This window comes from Microchirus variegatus (assembly GCF_963457635.1).
Source record: "Microchirus variegatus genome assembly, chromosome: 3".
NCBI lineage: Eukaryota > Metazoa > Chordata > Actinopteri > Pleuronectiformes > Soleidae > Microchirus > Microchirus variegatus.
Window position 1 is genome coordinate 8,583,541 of NC_139804.1, and position 13,331 is coordinate 8,596,871.

Consider the following 13,331-nt stretch of genomic DNA (forward strand, 5'->3'; position numbering starts at 1 on the left):
AAGGAGTGTAGTGTGTCTGAGGCAGGACATTACATGTGAGGATTCACATCATCTGTGGGCCAGTGCCTCCCACTGCAGCAAACACAACTACAACATACACATCTGCCCAAGCCCAGACGCTCACTTATACATATCTGACATTCCTTACGTGGTTGACCACAAAGATGGGCGCACAGGCATCCCTGTTATGACCATACACGCCCCTGCTACCATATGACTGATCCTTTCCACCCAGCACACAATACACCGCTAACACCAGTGATCAACACATCAACAGACAGAGATAAGCTGGGACCCAGACAGAGGTAAACATTCATACATAGTCTGTCTGACGTCCGTTTTCCCCCAGTTTCCTTTGGAAGAAATTATTGTGTCCATATGAGAGTTGAAGAGGAGACTGTTCTGTTGTTATTGGCACATACAGTTGTATGCAAAAGTTTGGGCACCCCTGTACATTTTCATGATTTTCCTTTATAAATCATTGTTTGTTTGAATAAGAAATTTCTGTTAAATATATCATATAGGAGACAGACACAGTGATATTTGAGAAGTAAAATAAAGTTTATATGATTTACAGAAAGTGTGCAAGAATTATTTAAACAAAATTAGGCATGTGCATAAGTTTAGAGCAAAATGTTTTTTTGTGTATCCTCCTTTTTCAGAAATAACATCCTCTAAACGCTTCCTATAGCTTCCAATTAGAGTCTGGATTCTGGCGGAAGGTATTTTGGACCATTCTACTTTGCTAAACATCTCCAGTTCAGTCAGGTTTGATGGTTTCCGAGCATGGACAGCTTTAAATCACACCACAAATGTTCAATAATATTCAGGTCTGGGGACTGAGATGGCCATTCCAGAACGTATTTGTTCTTCTGCATGAATGCCTTAGTAGATTTTGAGCAGTGTTTAGGGTCGTTGTCTTGTTGAAAGATCCAGCCCAGACACAACTTCAACTTTGTCACTGATTCCTGGACATTGTTCTCAAGAATCTGCTGATATTGAGTGGAATCCATGCGACCCTCAACTTTAACAAGATTCCCAGTCCCTGCACTGGCCACACAGCCCCACAGCATGATGGAACCATGCCACCAAATTTTACTGTGGGGAGTCCAAGAGTTTTTCTTGTGCTTTCGCATTCCTCAAGGGACTGTGAAGGGTGCAGAGAAAAGGATTTTTCTGCATTACTCTTCCAGCATCACGAACAGCCAATCAGCTAACAGACAGGCGGACCCATCGTGCGGAAATAGCCTATCATATCTCCGGACGTCACCAGTAACAGGCAAACAGCCAATCATTCAGCAGCTGTGTGGTTCACTTGCAGTAGTTGCAATGTGGGTTTGTTTACAAGGGAGTAGCATGCAGTGAGAAGGCGGGAGGCAGGCATGAGTAGTAGGGCTGTAATCAACCAATCAACCAAAGAAACTCTCGACCAAAAATCGACTAATCGACGGGGGGTACTTTGCGGCTGCGGCTCTTTTATTTTGAAAAGAGCCGCACCCACAAAGTACCTGTTAGGTACTCTTAATTTTAAAAGACTCGCAGCCGCGGCTGGAGTTCAACAGAGTCTGACGGCTCTGACAGCGTTTTGCATTACGTTCATCTGCGTAATACCATAGCCCGTGATATCCGACAATAACTAGTAATATCAGCACAATAAGTGTTGAGGAATACAGAGCAAGCCTTAACAGTGCAGCGCTGCTGCTGCGGGCAGGTGCGCCTGCAGTTATAAAACCAATCAATGATTATTAGACTAAAACATTGAAATATGCTAATAATTCTGATATGTTCATACTCAAAACGGACGGAGCAACATTAGCTTAGCGTTTTTAAATGATATGTCATGTTTGTAGTAGAGCTGTGAAAAGCAAACTGTTGCTTGCAAAGTTTGTGTTCCACTTTTTTACTGTCATCTACTTTTGAAAAATTGCTGCTGATGTCTTTGACATGGATGTGACAGGAGGACTGACTGTAGCCTCAATTGAAAAGCTCAAAATTCACGTCTAATTAATGGCAACGCTAATCTGTCTGTCTCTCATGAGCCACAGAGCGCCAACAACCAACTGGGCTTGACTAAACCAAAATAGTGGAAAACAAGGGGGGTGTTCTCTAAAGACAGATTGTTACCTGTGAAGCACGGGTGCTGTAAAAAAAAACCTATTAGCATGTGGTACTTTCCTCCTAATGAAATTCACCATAAAAAAATAAAAATTTTAGTCGACCAATCCCAATTTTGGTCGAGCCAGAGCGTGTGACCAATTAGTCGACCAGTCGACTTTGACTTTACAGCCCTAGAGAGTAGTCGCGGCTGCTATGTAGCGGAAACTGACACTGGTATATCGGTATATCGTAATCCACGGTCGTGGTTTATATAAAAGCTCATATAAACCATTCTTATGTTCATGAAACACAGTTAAAGCTCACAGAGTGGTCCTATTGCACATATATACTAGTTATGGAGGTCTACTTACATACATTAACTTGTTTTTATGGTCAAAAACCTAGTTGCTGTAAACGAGCCAATAGAAATCTCTCCGTACTGACACTGTCCTCAGCCGCGATATTTCAGACCCATAAGTCAGACTGTGTTGTGATTGTAGTACTATGTTGTGAAATATGTTTAAACTTAAATAAACTACACATACAGGTAGTGATTCATTTTTGTATTTTTAGTGGATATTGGATGTGAACTGATTGTATTTCTATGTAAAAATGTTCTATTAAAGAAAATATGCAAAAATATATATCTTTCTGTATGCTGTAAAGTGTTTTAAAAAATTGGAATCGGAATCTGCTAAAATCGGTATCGGCAGGTCAAACTTCTCGAAAAATCGGAATCAGCCCCAAAAATGGCAATCGGTGCATCCCTACTGTTCTGTACTGTACTGTACTGATCTCGCTGAGCCCGAGATTACAATAAAACACAGCGTTCTCAGCAATGGCTGAACTGTTTGTTTCAAAACTTCAGGACTTCGTAAATGAGGTAATGACGCAGATACACATCTTTAATTGGAATTTCTGGTCTAGGTCTGCTTTTAAACACCGATGGATCAAACCAGCAGGAGCAAAAAAAAAACCTTACAGCCAGCCAGAAAATAAGAATAAATGAAAAGAAAAGCCCTACTTTCAGGAATTACGCCCTAAAAATGCCCTATTTTTTTCCTCCCATTTCCCCCGGTAACCACCGAAACGATGTTATGATGACACGTGGGTAGACGTGTTGGCCGCAAAAACTGCAGCCAGCACTCGCCTGTCTATACCCGCTTAGAGTCTGTCCAAGATCAGTTTGGAACATCAATAAAACGATTCCAACAAGATGTGAGGACACTGTGGAACAGCACCTATTAAATGCTGGAAAGTCTCTTTGCGCAAAAGCGAAACTTGGCTGCAGCGCAGCACAGATTATGAACTCCCTGCGACAGAACTCTCTTCTCTCTCTCTTTGAGCAGTTAACTAAAGAGATCATCTCATCTGATGCATCTGTTATTCCCTTAATTATAGCGCTAAAGCATCTTCTATAGAAAGAATGAGACCACGGAGTGAAAACAATACAAAGTGTGCTCTTGAGAATCTGTCAACAGACGTTTTACTAACATCTACTCGGATCCCCTGTATTTCATCGCGACTGTACTCGATCCTCGTCATAAAGATCATTTTGTATGTGTCATATATGGATGTGTGGATAAAACTGCATGGAGAAATTATCTATTCTGCATTGGATATGAAGGGTCCGCTTACAGCGGCGCACAATGCAGGAGAGAGAAGAGTACAGTCAGCAGGGGGCGGTGTGCACAAAAAAAAAGGCCTGCACCAGATGAGGGGCACCCTCTATAACTGCAATGCCTTGACTTAAGTGATGTCAGTACACACAGTCCCAGCCATAACAACACAATTAGATTAAAAAAACAAGAAGAAGAAAAAATATTACGAAATTGGCACAATAATTAATTTCAGTTTTTCAGTTTTTTTCCATTTTGAGTTACTTGCCCTTACTTCATGAGTCACCATAATTAGGGATGCACCGATCCACCTTTTTTCACTTCCGATCCGATCCCGATATCTGATTTTAGATAGCTGCCGATACTCCGATACTATTCCGATATGGATGCTCTGTTTGCTTTAATATTATTATCATTGTTTTTGTCATCATTTTGATGATAAGGCTTTAATAAACTCCTTTATACAGCCAAGTGTGATATGTACAGCGTTTACAGCGACTTTACAGACCCCTGCCGACACTCGGAAATTTCCGATCCAACTGTACAGATTTCCGATCCGTCAATTAAGTCTGTATCGGAACCCAATACCGATACTGGATCGGATCAGCCCCATCCCTAACCATAATGGTCCTTCAAAAAGCCTCAGAATGCCCCATTTTTACCTCAATTTTTCAAAAGACCTGCAAGACAGCACACACATTGAAAAGCGGCACCGGAGTGTCAGCGTGATTATGTAAACAAAAGATTCACAGATCCAGCCCCCAAAATAAGAGCAAAACAACAATTGACTTTCAAGAAATAAACCAGAAACATTGGCTTACCTTTGCTGTTTATCAAAAGAAGTTATTTCCACCGGAACAAAACCACTTCTAATGAAGAACTACACTTCCCACTTCACAAATGCGTCATACGCATATTTTTTAAAATGAATTTGTCCCGTACGTCTATCAGTCATGGAAATCATGGAAGAAGCTAGCTCAGCCAACGCTAGTTCACTTACGTTAAATTTAATTGAGTTGAATTACAGGTGAAGCTGCTTTGACTTAAATTCAGCCCCTGTCTATACTAGCATTTATAATGAATTGTAAACCTCTTTCACTGATTAATGCGATATTTAAGCTGTAAGAAATACGTGATAATTAGTTTCTGGTAATTAACTGTGATAAAATGTTGTGTTATTAAAGCACATGCGTGAGTCTACTATATGTAGGTTAAACAGAAGTCCAAAATAGGTGCCAACTAAAATCGTGATTAGTCGACTAATCAAAAAAATAATCGACAGATTGGTCAACAAAAATAATTGTTAGTTGCAGCCCTAGACTCAACTCTAACAGTAGTGTGAGATTTGTCTAAAATCTGATTAAAACTGATAAGAAGATTAGGAAATGGAACCAGAGACTGTTAAAATCCAAACAATATCCAACCCCAGAGCCCGTTCCACAAAAGTAGGATTCAGATATCCAGGATGAATGATTGAGCCTGGTTCAACGAATCCAAAACAAGCATTTCCAGGCTCAGTTGGTTCCACAAAGACCGAGCCAGGATGATCGGACACGGATTCATCAAGCCAGGTGAAACCTATCCTGGATCAGTGCGTGTACACAGCTTCCTCAAATAGACCTCGCTGTCGTTCACAGATTATCAGATTCACCATGACAACTGAGGCGTTCTTTTCGTCCTCGGAGGCTGAAATCCTCATGGAGGAAGTGAAAGACCAAATCAAAAAGAATGAAACACGATAATAAACCAACGAGAAAAACCGATCGCCTGAATGCGTAAGTAGTGCGGAAATACACGTCAATTCCTCCGCCGAAACCGTCACATTTACGATCCTAAAAGTTATTTAACATCTCCGATAACGTAGTTGTACTTTGATAATGAGTTGAAATTGTGAGTGAAAATGTGTAAATGTCACTTCCTTTAGATTGTAAAATACACTTTGTGTGTGTGAGCGCGTGCGTATGCGAGCGTGTGTGTCTGTGTGCGAGCAAGCGTGTGTGTCTGTGTGCGTGTGTGCGAGCGAGCTTGTGTAGCGTGTGTGCGCGCGCATGCGTATGCGAGTGTGTGTGCGTGCGTGTGTGTGCGTGTATTATATACAGACCTTTTAATGTGCATTCATTCTTATGTTCTATAATGTTCTATAATATACTTATGTTCTATAATATTCTTTGAATTGGTTCTTTATGTCTTTGCAGAGACAGAGTTCAGTTTTGAAAGGAGCTGATTTACTTGCTTTGATTTATCCTTATTCAATAAAGCAGCATCGTGTTACTCTTTGATGTGTTTTTAAATTTCTATCGTGTGTATAAATATAAAATTATTATTAATTATTTTTGAATTATTGTAATCAATGATTACAAATGTTTAGATAATGACCGTGGGTATAGTTGAATGTGAAAACATAGTGTAGTGGACAGTGGAATAACTATTAGTTTTCATTTGTGGTGACTGCTGGCTGTGATGAGGGATGAGATTTAAAGGTGAAGTAAGTAGTTTATAGTGCCATCTAGAGGAGAGGCTGAAATTTACAACAAAGAACTGCTGCTCTGCTCACCCCCTCCCTTCCCTGAGCGCTACGGTATCCGCAGCTGGTCAAATGTCGTCCTCGTCGTCTTCCTCCGTGTCAGCAGATGAGGTTCGTGAGGTGAGGGAGAGGGCGAGCTACCACGGCCGTAGCAGACGAAGCGGAGAGAGTGGAGGCGGGACTTCCGCTACATGTAAAGCGACGCTTGATTTGTTCTCTCGCGTTTGTCCTTACAGGCTCCTGTAGAAACATGCCGTCTCGCTGCTAACAGTGGCTATGCAACCACGGCCCGCGACCATGTTATTTTACATGACTTTTTGAAACACTACGAAAATGAAACAACAACTATTATACAGCGACTAGACAATGCAGGAGCACATAATATGTATGAAAAAGTGGATTTTGGGTTATATAAACCCATAAATACTACACATTGTCCCTTTAATAAATCCTGGAACTTAGCCTGCTCCAGACCAGGCTAAGGCCACAGGATAAATCTCCATGGTAACTTATGTCATAACATATCCTGCTTTCCCCTATCCTGCTTTTGAGGAACCGGATCACGGTTAGTTAAGCCAGGATAAGCAACATAGCCCGGCTTAATCCCTTATCCTACTTTTGTGGTACGGGCCTCAGTACTTGGCTTCAGTGAGGAAAGTAAACAGCAACAAGTTGTGAGCTGAAGGTGTGTGATCAGATCCCAAGGATTAGGGGGACATTAACACACAGTTGCCAGAGCTAAGTTCAAACTCATGAGCGAAACGGCAGTAAATGGTGCCACTCCACTGACTTTGACCTGGCTATAATGACATATCAGTCACTTGATCCTTTTAAGAGGAATCAATTATGCATTTTCCTTTTCCCCCCGAAAGGCTCACTCTTTAAACTGGATGTTCCTACAACATGCATGTTTTTGTGAATCCAGTTAATCTAACTGATCTTCCTGGTTTCTCTTAAGAGGACTGTGTCATGTTCAGGAGTCAGAACTTCAAAGAATTAGGGCTGCAACGATTAGTCGACGTAAACGATTACAAGAATTCGTCGACAATAAAATCTGTGTTGACGCTTCGTGTTATTGTTATTGTAAATCACACACCTGCCGCTTCAAGCTCAGCTGTAACTGCAGTGTAAACACACACGACCAAACACACACTCGAGCTATCCAGAACTAGCTACAGGAAGTGCTGGGGGCAGTGTCGCTCACAGAGAATTGAGTTCACAAATAATGTTGATACTTTGTAGATATTTTTAAATGACACACTCATTTATTAATTAACCATCAGACTATGATGCAAGTACATAATACGTTTGTGTCATCATCTGTCGACACCAAATATAATCGTTAGTTGCAGCCCTACAAAGAATAAGCTCTTAATCATATAATATGGAGGTTGATCAACTTTATTGCCTAATCACCACCTTCAGGACCAAGTAGCTCATAAACCATTAAAACATTATAGGCTACACCAGCTATTTCAGTGCATATCTTCTGATGATGTGCAAATATCAGACGACCAAAGTCCATCATCAGGGCCTTAAAACATTGGTAAGGACAAGGGATGATAATAATTAACTATTAACAATGAATCTATTATTAATTTATTACTAAATGATAGGATGTGGGGAATCGATATAGCATCAATTTCAAATTGGCCATAAGCCCTTTTTTACCTTACACACATACACAATTTTACCTCTCACATACACAATTTTTCCTATCACATTCACAATTTTTGGCTCTCACATACAAGTTTACCTCTAACATACGCAATTCTACCTCTCACATACACACTTTTTCATCTCACATTCAACATTTTTGGCTCTCGCATACACAAGTTTACCTCTAACATATGCAATTTTACCTCTCACATACTCTCTTTTACTTTGTATATACACAAAACACACCTCTTGCATAAACTTTTTTGAGTGTGTGTGTGTGAAGCATTTTTATGTGAATGTGCGAGGTCCAAAAAAGTGCAAGTGTAAGTCATGGGACGAAAAAGCAGGAACATCATGGTGGCTGAAGAGACGACATCGCCTCGGCCAAGCTGCTGCTTTATTCAACAGTCTGCTATCTTCACCAGCAGCCATTGAGAATGTATCAAATAATAAGAGTGAGATTTGTAGGGGGATGGGGATCCCCCCCCCCTCTGGTTTTCCTATCCCTATCTCTGCTAAATTAATTTTATCTCCGGTGGGGACAAGGATTTCCCCCCCTTGATAACAATGAAATCACCACTAGTAAATTAACCCCCAATTATTTTGATAATCAATCAATTAAATCAGTTTGAGTGTTTAAATTAACTTAAAACAAGGCAAGTTCTCAACATTATTTTTTCAGCTTCTTAAATGTAAAAAGAGAAAACTGCCACTTAAGAATAGGCTCACCATATAAAATCTACGCCTACTTAAATAAGTACTATCTCAATTTCCCCTCATCAGAGTCCACAGAGAGAATCTATGTTTTTAGGATTTTAAACACTGAACATGTGGACTTAATGATGCCAACAGTGGATCAACAATTCCTATGCTGTGATGTAAAATGAAACATTTTCTCCATGGACTTATGTTGACCAAAAGGTTGTCCAATAGTGAGATTAAGGGCCAATTCCAATTCCTATCTTAACCCTCAAGCTCAACCCTCATCTTAACTGGCCCTCAAAACCAAGTGTTGAGGGTTATTTTGTCACTTAGAAATGGGACACCCCTTAAATGCAGATACGTCTTCAGACTGTAGGGGGCAGAATAACGCAAAAGCTGCGTCCAGTCTGTCATCTCAAAAAAGAAGAAGAAGAACACATTTACATCACGATTATTTATTTATTATTTTATTTCAGTCAAGTTATTAGGTTGTCAGTTAGTTATAAGATGATACTCATACAAATACCACAACCACGGACATATTCAGCTGGCAGTTACCGCACACCACGGCTTATTGTAGGGTAAACGATAGCGAACGATCGCGTGTGCACACCGGCTGGCTATTGACAAACGATTAGGGGTGGGAAAAATAATCGATTCTTCGATGCATCGCGATTCTCTCTAGAACGATTCCGAATCGATGCGGATAAGTTAATAATCGGAATTTAAAAAAAATGTTTTTACTTCGCCTGCTGCAACATTCTGTTCGCTTCGCTCGCTGCAGAGTCAGGGTTTCCCCCAGTGTATTATAAGCCAGCGGGCCGCTAGGCTTTGCGTTGCTTGTTTATTTATTTAAAATAGATTTTTTTATACACCTCAGCTTTTTCTATACCTGGGAACAAGAGCGCACATTCCCCCATGCAGCGCACGCTTGTCCAGGTGCCGATTGAAACCCAAGTCACACTATCAAGTGCGTCATTATTACGGTTACATCGTTCTTGTTAATAAAGATATTATATTTAGGGATGCACCGATAATTCGGCGGTCGAAACACAGCGAGTTCACTGTGGAACAGCACCTGTTAAACGCTGGAAAGTCTCTGCGCAAAAGTGAAACTTGGCTGCGTGCGGCACAGATTATGAACTCCCCGCGACATTGACTTCACAGCAGAGAACATTCTCTCTCTTTGAGCATTTAACTAAAGACATCAGCTCATCTGACGCATCTGTTATTCCCTTAATTACAGCGTTAAAGTGTCTTCTTTCACAAAGATTAAGACCACGGAGTGAAAACGATGAAAAGCGCGCTCTGCTCTTCAGAGTCTGTCACCATGTTTCACTCGGATCACCTGCACTTCATCGCGACTGTACTCCATCCTCGTCATAAAGATCATTATTCTTATGTGGGGATAAAACACGTAGAGAAATGATCCAGTCTGCTTTAGATCAAATCAAAATCAAATGAGCGCTTGGAGAAGCAGGAGCGACGAACTGCGCAGGAGAGGGAGAACAGAACATCGCAGGGGCGGTGCGCAGAAATAAAAGGGCTGTCTGCACCAGATGAGCCAGATGAGGGGGCACTACCACATTTATATTTATGTTCCTTTATTTTACTTTTAAATGAGTAGCAAAGTATTAAAGTAAAAAATTGTTGCATCAAGATGCATCGATAATCGGTTTAGAATCGAATTGCTGACCTCTGAATCGTAATCAAATCGAATCGTGAGGTGCCAAGAGATTCCCACCCCTACAAACGATCGTAAAATAAAAATAAATGTTACGCAACGATGACGTCAGTAATCCATAATATGGGTCTAAACTGAAGATAATACAATGGTTTTCATAATTGTTATATCTCTATTAACAAAGAAAATACTTAATTTGTATCGCACTCGCTTCGCTGCTTTCGAAGCCATCTTTCTTATGTGAAAACACGCAATGCATTCTGGGTAGCCCTTGCTCCCAAGGGTGGTGTCGGAAAATCTCAATATTGAGGGCCCCTCAACTTAATTTTTCCGAGAATCGGGACAGCACTTGCACTAGAGGGAGCGCGCATTTTTGAGATCGAGGGTTAAGATTGAGGGTTAAGCAAGGAATTGGAATTCACCCTAAGTTTTAAAATGTATTATCATTATCAGTAGCAACAGCAGATTTAACCTTTACCTCAAAGACAATTTTAGATTTGCAGATAAACTAGAGATCTGAAACAACTTCAGAACATCAGGACTTTGAGTATATCTTTTCATTTTGCCATGTGAGCTGTGTGCACTGAGAGCCAAGGCCGTCACTGATCTCTCTGACTTCGAGATAAAGTGCCATCCCACAGATGAGAGAGCTGGCAACATGAGGTAGTTTTATGGTTCACTTTGACTTCTGGACTGGTTTTACAGAGTCTCACTAATCCCAGAGCAACAGTAGAGTTCCTGGCAGGGGCGTCCAGGCGACAGAAATTAGACGCCCTACTTTTAGGCAGGACGCCCTAAAGACGCCCTAATTTCCCCCGGTCCAGATATCGATTTGTACGTCCAGAGATTGATTACGCGTGACGTGAAGCAAAGCTCTCAAAACAATGAACATGGCATTGGACAGCGGTGACGTTAGCCCGTGTGTTAGCCACGCCCCCGCTTTGATAACGAATAGAGGTAAACTACCGGTCAAAAGTTTTAGAACACCCCAATTTTTCCAGTTTTTATTGAAATTCAAGCCAATCGATTCTGAATTTGGCCTGGGTGATATATCGATATTATCGATTAAGTTGTGTTATTTGTTCCGGACGATTTTAAAAATAAAAACATTGATTATTTTCTGCTCTAACTACGGTGTACCTTTTGTCCGACACAAGGATCAAGCCAAACAGTGTTGAACTGTAGATCATTTAAAAATATTTAACAATCCCAAAAACGTAGGTTAATCTCCGACAATTACCAGGGAAATGTCTAAAATCTTAATATTTAACACTGTAGTCTGGTCCGTGAATGGAATCACGCTGTCGCTGTACAGTTAGCTGGGATTGGCAATGAAAGCTCAGTGGTAGAGTGTCATCCTTCCTTAGGCAAGGTACCCTAGTGTAAAGCAGCTTTGAGTAGTAATGGAGACTAGAAAAACACTTACTATCAATACATTCAGATGACACAGACACGTTCACTGGCTATAACACTTATGAGATGAACTTTTCTGAGAAAGAGACTGACTTTTGCTGATAATCCATTAAGTGGTTTGAACTCATTGTTTTGCTGATATAGGACATGAATGGAGATCACTGATAACATTCAGTCATGTGAGTTCAGAGTTATCACCCACAATCGTGTAACCAGCAGCTGACCACTGACACCATCATGACAGCAGGACTGGGCTTCATGGAGGTGTAACGTGGACGTCTAAAGTGTTCTAAAGAGCCTAATGGAACATTATCCAGGGAGCTCATGTGGTCATGTATTAACTGTTACTAGCTTGCTAGCTTAGTCACTAATGCTCGATCAGTTGACATTACAGCATTTCTTTCACGTTTCTTTAAGTTAAAAAGAGCAGGTGAAGTTGTCTTTTATCACAAATGAGTGACATGTTGTGGTCGCAGCCCTCCTCCTGTCTGCTGATGTTGCAGCAGAGCTGTCACTCTTCTTTAGCCTAGCCACACACACACACACACACACTGAGTCCACAGCTAGCACGCTTTTACCTTGGTCCTGACGAGGCTAGGATCCCACGCCGGTCTCAGCTCTTTAATGAGCTTCATCGCTCCCTCCACTACGTCGTGTTCGTCCACGAAAACGGAGATTTTTCGAATGACCGGCGAGCCCACGGGCACATGTATCTGCGTCTCCATACTGCAGCAGCCGCTTAGCTGACACGTTAATCTCCGAGCCCTTCAGTCACAGACTCTTCTAGAAAGCGCAGCATACAAAGTGTTGCCCTGTTTGTAAGAAGCGGGGTTGTTTGAATGGTTCAAGCGTTAGAGTTAAAATGACGTCTGCGCTTCGGCGGCAGCAGAAGTGATGACGAGGATAGAGGATGAAACTGCCGGGTGAGGATGCTCGTCGCCGGGTTTCTTGGGAGCAGTCAGCGTACCATTTCCTCCTACTTGGCCCCGCCTACTCACGATCATCCGATTGTACCACACGAGCACCGCCCACCTTTCCTCCGAATGTGGCCGAGTGCGACCCGAGTCGAATGATAATACCATAATTACAAATTGGAAATATTTGAAAAATAACAGTATCAAAGCAATAAAGACAAGGGATGACAGCACATAAAAGGCAAGTCTCCACCAGTGCTGTCAAAGTTAATCTGGAATCTATAATCTAATTACTGTGCTGAGTACTTTATTACAAAGCAATTAGTTGCACAAGTTCAAACAAAACTAAAAGTGCATTAGGTTCATCTGTGTTACACTAATGAACAGTGTGTTTAATAACTAATTACTTGCAAATAAAAAAAAAGTGTTTGCAGTTATCAAACCTAAAACTGAGTCAGACCACAGATTATGAACAATTACTTCAGATTATCATTTTGTTCTGAATACTTCACACACTCGTTTCTCGTTAGACGCAGGTAAAACTGGTCAACAGGTTCAAATGATCTGCAACATTTTCAACAATGGCAGTTCCAGCCACTGCCAAACGATGGCAGTATAGTGATAAAAGTGCAAGGGAAAGCAAAGCAGTTGGATAGTATCTATAATGCAGTTTAATTTAGCTTTTAGATACTATGCAAACAATAACAGTATGTTCACAA

The 13,331-nt window shown here is 41.1% G+C and overlaps 1 protein-coding gene across 1 annotated transcript in view; it reads right to left on the reverse strand.

Moving 5' to 3' along the window:
• Positions 1–12,423, reverse strand: part of etnk2 (ethanolamine kinase 2) — a gene marked incomplete at both ends in the record, with an annotated part of 46,765 nt that extends 34,342 nt beyond the window's left edge. Inside the window, one exon of the mRNA XM_083886042.1 lies at positions 12,277–12,423. Within this exon, the coding sequence (XP_083742168.1) occupies positions 12,277–12,423 (147 nt within the window). The remainder of the gene's footprint in view (positions 1–12,276) is intronic.
• Between the last annotated feature and the right edge of the window lie 908 nt (positions 12,424–13,331).